This window comes from Ixodes scapularis, unplaced genomic scaffold (genome assembly GCF_016920785.2).
Source record: "Ixodes scapularis isolate PalLabHiFi unplaced genomic scaffold, ASM1692078v2 PGA_scaffold1__304_contigs__length_218370807, whole genome shotgun sequence".
Classification (NCBI taxonomy): Eukaryota; Metazoa; Arthropoda; class Arachnida; order Ixodida; family Ixodidae; genus Ixodes; species Ixodes scapularis.
In genome coordinates this window covers 147,861,415-147,873,887 of record NW_024609846.1, presented here as the reverse complement: position 1 = coordinate 147,873,887, position 12,473 = coordinate 147,861,415, and the positions used below count along the sequence as shown (strand labels likewise).

Sequence of the window (12,473 nt, the reverse complement as noted above, 5' to 3'; positions counted from 1 at the left end):
TTACTATATATGCGGCGCCATGAATGTTTCAGTGTGCGGTGGACTCTTTGCTGTTAGGCACATACCCGGGTTTATAGTATACCTCGATAATATCGTCATCTCGGCCCAACAGCTAGGGAGCACGACGAAAAATTCGAAGTAGTGATGAAGTGCTTACGGGATCACAGTTGCTGGTGAACAAAAAGAAGTGCGAGTTTTTGAGAACATGCATCGAATACTTAGGACGCATAATTGAGTCTGCTATCATTCACCCGAGCAAAGGAAAATGGACCACAATCAAGAACGCGGAAAATCTCATGAACAAAAAGGAGCTTCAAGCTTCTTGGGTGCTAGTCAACAGTTGCAGAAGGTTTGTTAAAAAAAAAAAAAAAAAAGTCACAGAGTTGTTACCTCGCCTTCTAGATCCCAATAGAAAATGGACCTGGACATTAGAAAATATTTCGGCACATAAAATACTTTCTTAGCGCTGAAAAAGTACTAGTGCAGTTATACCTAAATAGTCCGCTAGTACTGTCGTGTGATACTTTACCTGTTAGGTTGGTGGAGCTCTTTCAATCGGAACATTGACGGTGCAAAAGTATCGATAGCTTATGCATCATAAATATTCAGGAGAAGCGAGCCTAATCACCGAAAAACTATCTAAGAACGGTGCGCTGTGGTGTACGGTGTTAAATACATTTGTTACTATCGTAAACAAAATTAATGATCCTGACCGATAAAGAACTATACCTTGGAATGTTTGGCACGAACAAGCTACTGCCGCATACTCTGTCCGTGAATATGCTGCAGTCAAATCTGTTGCTGCCAGCGTATGTCTACAAGCTCGCGTTTTTATCGGGCATAGACAGCACCGACACAGATGGGTTAAGCCCCCTTCTAGCACCAGGTTACGTCGACAAGGCCGTACCACCTAGTGATTTACTCTCTATGAAGCCGCCAAGTATCCACCTCTGAAACAAGCAGCCATTACCAAGCTGACTAATCAAGACTCCCTCTAGGAAAGGTCATGCTATAGATACTTTCCGGGTGGACACAGAAAATACTTGGAGAAACCTTTTCACCTTTTGAGGTGAGGCGCAAAAAACCTTTTCTGCATAGAGACTGTAATCTGTAAGGCAATAGAGTGGTTGTTCATAATTCGTCTACAAGAAATGTAGTGCAGTTTCTACATGTTAACCATCTAAAAATTACTGCAATCAAACGTCGGCTAGGGCGGACTTTTGCTGGCCCAAAGTTGATAAAGAATTGGAAGGTTGCCTACGATGCTGTCAACAGTGACAAGAAAACAGGCAGATCGACCCGAGGCACCAGATCACGTTTGGATAAAGCCAGAACAGTCCCGGAACCACGTGCGCATAACTTTGAGAAAACTGTAGGAGAGAAGAGTTTCCTTATTGGGGTGGTTATATTTTCCATCTGGGACAAAGTAGAGATCATGGCGTTCACAAAATCTGCCGCCATGATCATAATGGTAAGGGAGCTGTTCGCCACTCATGGTGTGCCAGGTATAATTGCTTCCGATAATAAAACGGCTTTCAAAAGCAACATAAAATATAGTTGGAAACTTAGCGTCCTTTATTTTGTATACACAACTCCATATTATCCGGGAAGCGCTGGCATGTCAGAAATATTTGTAGGTGAAGTAAAGTCTGCATTAAGGAAACTAAGCTAAGGCAAGACGCGCAGTGCATGATTTCACGTTTTTGCACAGCATATCTTTCTGAGAAACTGCAAAGACTCACGGAGAACTGATAATGTCCCGGACAATAGGGTCTCCCGAGATCAGACTACATTCTGACCTCCCAATTCACAAGCGAATCTGCTGAGAGTTAGAAGGTTCTACGTGGGCGACACCGTCTTTATCCGAAACCTCTCACCGGGACTAGGTTGCAAAGCAAAGGAGTGTGGGAACCAGCTCTCTGTAAGGAATAGCTGGATAATCGAGAGGTTCATCACAGCCAGCGTGATCACTTCAAGAAGGCCTCGTTTGATTGGGATGACAAACTTTACAGTTTACACTGACGTCGACTACAACTTTAGGCTAACACCAAGTGTTTCCCCAGGCGAAGGATCGCCAGTGAAAGCGTCCCGACTCTGGAGAGAGCAGTGCCATAAGCTGGGCCGTCAACGGTGAAGCCAGCAGCGAACACGGAGGTCCACATGACCACTACATCCATTTATTTGTTGCAGAACTGTTCCACTTTAAGGGAAAATGCAATTTAGTGACGCATGACTTGTTTCTTTTCATCAAAATAATGCGACGCTGTCACCCGGGTGTCTGTGTTGAACAGTATTGTTATTATGCTATTGTTACGAATGACAATTGATGAGGCGATGATAACTGAAGAAACTAAACGTTTAATGAAGCGAACTTGTGCTCAAAAATAAAAAAAAAAGGGAGCAGAAGAATGCAGAGCGTCGCGGGCGTCGAAGGCGGAGTGGCAGCAGAGTCGAACGCTGGGGCGAAAACTGACTGAGGATCGCCATGGGAGCCCCTTTGTACACGCGTTGGCTTCTGGAACAATCCGCCTAGAAGGTTCGGCGACGAGAATATTCGCACCTCGAACAAGCAACAGGATTCTCGAATTTACCAGAACATCACATTAGGGTCAACACAGATGCGTACCCGCGGCCAGGAATCGAACCCTGGCTTTCTGCGCGGAAGGGGAGCGCGATAATCGTTAGGCGACGGCCGCGCTGCCTACTTGGCCAGCTGCGCGCGCTGCACTATCGTGCGCCAAGGTTACGTGATATCGTAACTTTGTCATAGCGGTTATTTTAAGCAGTTGCGGCCTCGACTCTGTCCGAATATACACTACACAATGCGCCTATTTCGAAGACAAACTCTAGCAGCTTGATCTTAGAAGCGGTCAGCTGAGACTTGCAAGGATGTATCGGGAAACCATCGTTACGTATCTGCTAAAGCACTATAATCCGAAATTCTAGATGGGGCTTGTAAAGCCTTAAAACATTGCAAACGATAGCGCAAAGTATGCTGCGATAGACGGCGGCAGCTGTTGCGTTGCTGAAAGATGTGCTTTGGGAGATTCACTTTAAGTTTACGTACTTTAGTATATTTTCTTTAGGAGCTTTCTTTCTGGTGGAATAGTTGAAGGAGATGGGCGTCAGGAGATGTGGGAAAGGCGCTTACGCGCTGCATCTGCTGCGTTAGAGCCGCGGTCCCGCGCCATTTTCTTTTCTCGTGCCGCTAACGCTCTCCGTCTACTCTGGTCAGTGCTCAGCGCGACGAACTTGACACTCTCACTCCTTGCAAAGAGACCTGCGAAAAATTGCTGTATTGGGGGTGGAGAGGAGCATAAATGAGCGAGCGCCGTGCAGACACACCGGAGAACCCATCCCGAACCACGAAGCGGTAGCGGCAAGGAGGGGGGAGGGGGGGGGGGGAAGAGAGAGAGACGGGACGTTTCTGCGCCTTTGAACATACGACGCCGTTGTGCGTCGTCCGGTGACGGCAATGGGGAGAATCTCCAGAATGGACGTGGGTTTTGGCGTACGGACGCCGCCTGATATCTTCCGAAAAGACCACTATCAGCGGCCGCTGTAGAAGATGACAGCCTAATCTATAGATACCATCGAATATTTGTATTTGTCGTCACCAAGTGCAAGGTCTATAAACGTGCAAACTTCACAGACAATTTAGAAAGACCAAACAACAAAAACGTGAACTTGTACGGTCTGCTTTTGCAGATGAACGGCGGTTTCTTCAAATCTGTCTAACGGATCTTGTTCTTAAAAAATCCAGTGTTATTGGTGTAATAATGTATAAGCTTTATGACCACGTTCGCCATGTACGGGCGCATGTAGTTGAGCAACATATGACACACATGTCTGAGCCGGTTAGGTTGACGGCTGTGCATTGTTTTGCGCAACGCTTGACACGCATGGTGACGAACGAAGCGTCATGCAGCTTCGTCAAGTCTCCATACCGTAACTCACTTAACATATTCTTTGAATTGTGTCATCCACTCTGCGGCGTGGCCGCTGTGCGAATTTCGCTAAATAATCATCGAATAAAACGCATAATCATGCTTGCTTAAAGAACTGGAACTGCATTCAGAAGCACCTATTGTATTTTTAAGCCTTTAATTAATGAGGTGAGAACCATTCGGATGCTGAATCTTTATTTTTTTTATTTTCTCATGACAACATTTTCTAAATAAAAAGCAATTTGAGCTGCTGCAACAGAAACCAAAAGGTTCACGGGATTCAGATATAAAATTTAAGGATGGGAGAAGCCTAAATATTCTAATATTGTTTTTTTTTTGGTCAATAGTCCTCGGCGTTTCTTAGCAGGCCTAAAGGGAGTTCTCATAAAATTCTCAACATACACACCTACGCCTGACGTCATAACGAAAAGTTGGTATGCGGAAATAAGCACATGGCAGCGTTAGAAACAGGAGACTACGCGAGCGAATAAAATATGCGCATAAGGTCTGTTTTGGGACAAATAAGAAGCAGATAAGTAGTTTGTAACGCGTTTGTGGAATTTTACAGCTCCTGAGCTTTTAAATCCTACACATTTTACGAAGTAAAATGTTTGAATCTTTCAGCAGTTCATCATAAAATGAAACAAGAGGGTTTCTAAAATTGATAGGAAATGAAAAAGAAAACTAATAATCCTCATTCCTTGTCTTTATTTTATAACCAATTTAGAAACACTCCAATGCTTGTAGATTCACAAAAATAAAGAAACGGCTTTCACATACTTCAAGGCATCCCATAATTTAGTTTTCCCCAACACCAAGCTGGGATTTTATACCCTGGACGACTAACGTAAGGCAACGTTTTTGCCTGAGATAATTTCTCGGATTCACTTCTTTCACATTTATCGGTAGGCAATTCAACAAATTAAGGTGTTGAACTCTATACCACAACGAGTAAAGAAATATAATTTTTTCTTGACCGCAAGAAATTTCTCAGAGTCGAATGCAGAATTCAACAAATGAATTTAAACGCGAAAAAAAAAAACCGGATTAGAAAGAAAATTTGTACGAAGCGACTCAAGTTGTGTCTTTTACTTTTATAGGTTCGCTGGGTCGCTTGTAGGAAAGCTTTTACTAGAAGAGCCACATTCGTCTTAGGGCCTTTTCACCGAGAAGGCAACAAAGCGAGAGATCTACGATACGTTCTTCATCAAGTCATTTGGCGTCTTTACTTGGTTTAGTATACATACGCCAGCGCTTTAAAAATATCCGTATCTAGAAAATATGTTTTATGACATTGCTGCCTTATTTTAATTATAGTTTTTTTATCTGTGCAAGTCAATTTTTAGTGCAAGTTGTTTTTTTATACCGCAACAAATTCTTTAAGATGAATGTCTTGTATAATTTTTGTAGTTTCATGTTGGTCAACTTTTTTTTTTTTTTCAGAGGGAAGGGAGTGCAGTGGTGTTTCAACCTTTTACTAATACTCCAACTATCCCAGCATTCCCGTCTTGCTAATTTTTATTCTGGAGTTTACGCGTGAATAAAATATTTCATTTGCCTCTTGGGCAAATTTCAGCCGCGGGTTGCAAATGTTAGAGTTTGCACCATTAGGGGAATAAATCTGCGATTAGTAATTAGTCCTCTTTAGCAACTCTGAATAAAAAATGATCAACTAGTAAACGTACGACCGACTTACATATTTTCAATACCGCCACTTTCCTAATAAATATCGGTACATTTTGTCAATACTGTCATTCCCTACTCCCTGGTTCAATGGGCCAACAACTAATGTTGCGAGGGGATATTTATGATTTATTTTTGTGGGTGTGACGCTCCTCCTAAAACACCAAAGATTATTTTAATTTTCTTTTAACATTCTGAGATCATTTTCTTCAGGAAAACACTAAAGAGCAACAAACACGCACACGCAAACACACACACACACGGACACACATAGACAAACTCCCACCCACACCAATATAAACATAAATGTACGCACATACACACACACACACACACACACACACACACACACAGAAACATAAACACGGGTAACATCTTGATGAGAATAAAGTAATCCTTAGGAAGGCATTCTGTGTTCCCAAACGTCTTTCGAAATCCTTGTAAGGTGCATATAAAACCAGTCACTGAACAAAAATTATATTTGCAGGCGCTTGTAATGATCAGCTACATCGTTGAGGAATTGGTAAACCTAATCGAAAAGAACGAATGGATGGATCGGAAAGAGATGAATAAAGCTCTTGATAGGGTAAGAAGAACATATTGGATTATGTAACTTAAAAAAAAAATGTATTAGACAGTGATGCGTATTGTTTCTTTCCTTTCAGCTGAAAAAGGTCAAATACAGAATCGGTTATGACGATTTCTTTGTCAACATGACATACTTGAATACGCTGTACACTTTCGTGAGTAAACCTTACTGGACATTACGTTATGAGTCATTGTATCGTAATTCCTAAGGGTTGAAGTTTGATATGTAATTTCGTAACTTAAATAGCTCTAATTATCTTCTTTTTTATTTTCAGGGGAAAGGGGGGGGGTGCGTGTATGCCAGACGTTCGCGCATTGGTACATGTATCATATTACAATCCCTATGTTGGTACCCGTAACCTTTAGGAGCAAAGGCTGATATTCATAAAGCGTACGCTATAGGCATGAAGTAACTTCTTATTTTGTACCTTGAGTAGGAGGAGAGCTATAAAAAGAGCAAATTGATGGGTTGCTATTGAGGAAAATCATAAAATAGGGTGATAATTGTGATTACCATAATATTCTAGATGTGGAAAGAAAAGTACGCGAAACGTATCCGTGCTCTTTTGGAAGCGCTATAACCAACCAAAGCACAAGAAAGAATTGAAAAGGTCGAAATGGATGCGAAAAAAAAAAAAAAGAATAGCAATGCGAAAATTGTATCAACGATCACGGATGTCAAACAAGCATAGTAGCAGGACGGCTTTGACTAAAAAAACAGGCAACTCGATCAAAACAAATGCAATAGTAAAGTATATGTCTCGCAATACATCGACGGTGTGTTCGCAATCGTATTAGAGAGTGCTTATTGCGCACCAAAACGAGGGCAATACCTAAGCTACCGCCTTTTCGAGTCTTTTTTTAAATAATAATCAGAGGGCGTTTTTGGCACTTTTATATGAATATGATTGGCACCTTTACACACGTATTTTTGGCCAGTGGGACGATTTCCGCCTTTTTCGGTGCCTATAAGGAAAACTCCCCTGTTGCGTTAAAATAATGCGTAATGAAGAAGTTTGCCGCCTCTGTTGACACACAGCATTTATTCAGTGCAGTGAAGATTTGTGGTGTTGCAAGTTGTGTGCATACAATTTTTAATGTTCTCTTCGCATAAAGTCCTATTGTAATGTGAAAGTTATATCCACGAGCTTTTTTTGCTTTACTTTCTATAATTCTGCTAGAAATTAAATGTGTGCGATCTTAATTATTTAAATATTTATTATTAGATTATTCAGAGCATTTTGTTTGTGTTGTTTGCCTTTGCGTCCTACAATGAATATCCGGCTGTGTAGTTTGAGACGGGCCCCAGACAACGTGAAGCTGACTCTTGCAGATTTTTGGCAAGCGTTGGCTTAAAGGTAATAAATAAAATGATTAAGTGATGCCATAAGGAACAATATATATAAGTTCCACTTGTTCCGTATGACCTAGTTATAAAAAGGGGCATTTACAAATATCCTTAAGAGATGAATGGGTGAAGGAAAGGCGTGATTTCTCAAAATATAACAAAATTGCCCGAACTTGATAGTTCTGTAATACTTCATTTTTTATTTTTATTTAAAGGTTCTTTTTTCCAGTTCCAGGGCTTGTACAAAGTTAGTAACATTTGACTTTCAGAAAGCTGTTAGGAGGGTGTAACATACAAACTTAAATTGTTGTCTGGTGATATATCGATGTAAAATGCCTTACAGCATTTCCTCGCATTCCATAAACCATAAAAAAGTTTTTTTTTTATCATGTAATATTGCGTTTTTACAAAAGTGTTTCTGAACTTGTTCCAAGGTTGACAGAGTGAATATAACGCTCCAGACGCCCTTTATAACAATACACAGCATGCTTCGTAGAAACCTTGAATTGAAGAGAATGCAAAGTCTACAGACTAATGAGGAAGAATTTGAGTGAGTAACTACATTTTATAACCGTAAAATGCTAGAAAAAAATGTGAATTGAGGTACATTTATATTGATCGTTATGATTACCTTGTTTTGACCCGCTGAAGTGAGTAATAGAAACAACCAGACTTGTAAAAGTAAAACACTACTAGTTGCTTTTCATAAACCCTCTTTGAGCGCAAAATAACATTTTGGTCACTACTTCTCGAATGTGCGTATGTCAATCTTAACTGCATGTATTTTTATAAAAGTGTGTTGATTATTCCAACATTGTCGAATAATCCGCCAATGAATTATATATGTGCGTGATTAACATTAATATCTCATATTGTGGGAGAAGCGCTAAGTAGATTCACTCACCCTCAAACTCACACTCACACTCACACCAGAAAAACGGTCATTCACGTCGCGACGTGAATGACCGTTTTTCTGGTGTGAGTGTGAGTGTGAGTTTGAGGGTGAGTGAATCTACTTAGCGCTTCTCCCACAATATGAATACCCAACTCGCCCGAGCATCCATTCTAAGAAGATTAATATCTCAATTTTTGTGAAGACCGTTTTAAAACTTTAGATTATAAGTGATATAATTAAAAAAATAAACGATCCTTCTGAGGTTAATATTATTATTTTATAGGACAACGTTAATTTACACAAATGCAGATTAAAGGGCGAGTGCCTTTAGAAGAAGACTTTTCGTACGAATTGATAAATGTAAGAAGAAAACACACATGCATGAATATAAGGAGGGTTAATTGACGCGCAATATTGTGCACACGCACCATATTAATTTAAAAATAAAGTTTTCGAGCACTAAAATTGTATAGCCTTCATGTTCTACTCAATTTTTTTTTACTTCTGTTTTCGTTTTGTGTTTTTACTCTTGTATCACGGAATACAATAGGATTTATGTAATTCGTGATAAAAGACTCTGGAGCATATGGCGTTCGGGTGTTGCCTTTCTGGCGCGTTTGTTTTTGCTCATCCTGCTAGCTATTATTCATCCAAGTAAGCTCTGTAGAATCTTATGTTTACAGAATTAACTAAATATACTTTAAATTTATTTTCCGCCACAATAAAACACAATTAATAAAAATAGCAATATTGAGGGCTAGGTAATTCATTAGCAATACAATCTTCTTAAGAATTGAAATTGTTATTTTTTTTTAAATAGCTTCGCCTTGGCGGTACATTAAAACTAAAGCAGCATTACTTCCTTCTCAATCTGCACTACCGCAGCAAGCCTAACACATTCCATTCATTACTACGCGGAAAGTGCTGATTAAAATTATAGTTATTATGATAATTTTTATTTATAAATAACATTTATTGTAACATTATTTTCGTCTGCTGTTTTCCGCTTTCAAGAATTACTAAAACTTTTGTAAGTAAACGTTTTTACCGGGAGAAGAAATATTACCTCTCGCTGCTCTCACAAATAACAGAAATGTAACCAAATCATTGTATGGAAGGCGGCAACTTGGTTTAATATATTAGTAATATTACACTATAACGTTGGATTAGGCAGTATAATTGAATTTTTTTTTTGTGTGTGCTAGGCCACTTATTCGGATGTAGTTAAATCATTTTTGAATTCCAGGACGAACTGGACGTTGGTAATGACGCGCGCAAGGTCACGGACTTTTAGAAGGCTCTCGTTTATTCTTGCTGCGGACATAACTTCTATCGTTTATCCCTGCTTTTGTTTTTCTAGAAAGTGCATGTTCATTCTCGCCACGAGCGCGCTACGCTCGAACCTTCTCCGCTGAATCTTCGAGATAGTGACTCACTCTAGATAAGAGGCCGCCCGCTACTTTGTCGAGTCAGTTTTCGCCCCAGCGTTTGACTCTGCTCTTTCGCCGACTTCGACGCCCGCGACGCTCTGCTGTTATCTTTTGTTTCCTTTTTATTTTTGGGCACAAGTTCGCCCCCATTAAAAGTTTCAGTTTCGCCAGTTATTTTTTGTTTCCTCGCCCGTTCATTCGCGACATTTTGGTGGAGGTGCGGGGTACCGCACGTCCGTGCAGCGCACCCCTCCAAGTTCCCGCAGTACAGGTCCGAACCCAAGCTCCGGAGGACCCGAGGAAGACCAGATCGAGACCCGATCAAGTCGCCGCATCCAAGGTCTACCCCCGGAACACGGGCTTCTGCCACCCGCGACCAAGCCGAAGACGACGATGGCCAACCAGGCGCAGACCCCGGCCGCTTGTGCCGTCGTGTATCTGCCGGTCGCACTCAGGACTCCAACGCCTTTCCATGGAGACGTCCACGAGGACATTGAAGACTGGTTGCAACACTATGAACGTGTAGCCAGCCACAACGGATGGACGACTGAGCAATGCCTCCACAATCTCTACTTCGCACTCGAAGGAACAGCGAGGCATTGGTTTGAAAACCACGAAGCGTCCTTCACTACGTGGGAGTCCTGCGCCGCCGAGTTGAAGCGAACGCTCCTCAACCACCACCGTCGGCAGCGAGCGGAGGACCTTCTTCAAACAAGGGTGCCGGGCCTCAACAAAAGCGTGACCAGCTCGTAGAAGATGTCATGCGCCTATGCGCCCGAGCCGATCCGGAGGCAGCCGAGGAGATGAAGCTTCGAGTCCTTATGCGTGGCGTGAAGGCTGAAATTTTTAGGGGGCCTTGTCCGCAATACCCCGAGAACCGTCGACGGTTTTGTGGCTGAAGCCACTAACATCGAGCGAGCGCTGTCGGCCCGAGCAAGCCATTACCATCGACTCGCAGGCGTGCCTGGTCCTCTAACCGCCGCATCTTGCCTGAACACCACCGGTGTCGACGGCCTTCGGGAAATCGTCCGCGACGTCGTCCGGGAGAAGCTCCGGAAGCTGCTACCCGCTGCTAACCGACCCGCTTCGCTCTCCATCGCCGAGGTCGTGCGGGAAGAGGTGCAGAGAGCCATTCAGCCAGAGGCTCCCAGAATCGTAGCAGTCCCCGAAGAACCGACGCTAACTTACGCTGCAGTGGCCCGACGGCCACCGCCTCCTCCTCGCGCCTATATCGCGCCGCCCCGACGCCTGTCTCCTGCGCCGCCGTACGACCGACGTCACGACGACCAGGTCCAGTACGCCTGCCAGGCGCCCCACGCACCCCGGAAGACCGACGTGTGGCGAACACCCGACCGACGCCCTCTTTGCTTCCACTGCGGGGAAGCAGACCACACCTACCGCCGATGCCTATACCGACGACTTGGGCTGCACGGGTTCCACCCGAACGACCCGCGCCCCCGTTCTGGTGAACGCCCTCGGGAGATTAACGAGTACCTGCGACGACCACCGTCCACCGAGCCTGCGCACCGCCGAGAGTCCCGGTCGCCGTCGCCACGACGTCCAGCTTCGCCGATGCACCGGCCCCGATGTGAAAGCCTGTCACCCCTCGCTCCTCGCCGGGGAAACTAGGCGCGGCAACCCCTGGAGGTGGAGTTGCCGAAGACGACCGACGCCAAGATTCTCCACGAACTTCGGAGGGCCCCCACTCAAACACCACCAGAGACCGAAACGACGCTTCTGCAACGGTAAAGAATAACCTAGACATCGTTATCGACGGCCACGACGCGTCGGCTCTCGTCGACACCGGAGCAGACTAGTCCGTCCTGAGTGGGAGGCTCTCCCAACGCCTTCGGAAAGTGACTACGCCGTGGGATGGCCCACAGATACGGACCGCCGGGGGACATCTTATCACGCCAGTCGGAAGATGCACTGCTCGCGTCGAGATTCAAGGCGAGACGTGTCCGGTAAAGTTTGTCGTTCTACGAGACTGTGCGAGAGACGTTATACTCGCAATGGACTTCTTGTGCGAATACGGCGCCATCATCTACCTGGAAGCCAACAATTTGAGGCTGCGGAAACATGTCGTAGCGCCCGAGGATGACAAAACTACGACACCCACATCAGCTGCAGTGCGTGTACTCTCCGACCACGTAAACTTGCCACCACGCTCCAGTGTACTTTTGCCTGTCGCGACCGAAAGAGGCATCTGCGGAGAAGCTTTGCTGGAAGGTAGCGTCGAACTGCTATTAGCAAGAGGAATCGGCGTCGCAAGAGGCATCGCGGAGCTCCAATACGGACGCACTATTGCACTCGTAACGAACTTCCGACAGGAGGCTCAGCACCTTACGAAAGGCGCCGCCGTGGGTCACGCCGAGGAACTCCCCGACTCAGCCGCTATCGCCGGAGTATCAGAAGACCTCTCCTCGTGGCCACACGAGACAACGCCGACTTCACAGTTCGACATCAATCCAAACCTGCCTACCCCACAACGGCGAAAACTCCGTGATCTTCTCGCCGAGTTCAGTGAGTGCTTCTCCACGTCGTCAAAGGTACGCCAAACGACGGTTGCGAAACATCGAATT

General features: G+C 44.1%; 1 protein-coding gene across 1 annotated transcript in view; it reads left to right on the top strand.

The window, feature by feature from the left end:
- Positions 1–12,473, top strand: part of LOC115323870 (membrane metallo-endopeptidase-like 1) — a 128,338-nt gene that overhangs the window by 69,910 nt on the left and 45,955 nt on the right. Inside the window, exons 10-12 of the mRNA XM_029984378.4 lie at positions 6,118–6,216; positions 6,296–6,373; positions 8,001–8,116. Coding sequence (XP_029840238.2) covers positions 6,118–6,216; positions 6,296–6,373; positions 8,001–8,116 — 293 coding nt within the window. The remainder of the gene's footprint in view (positions 1–6,117; positions 6,217–6,295; positions 6,374–8,000; positions 8,117–12,473) is intronic.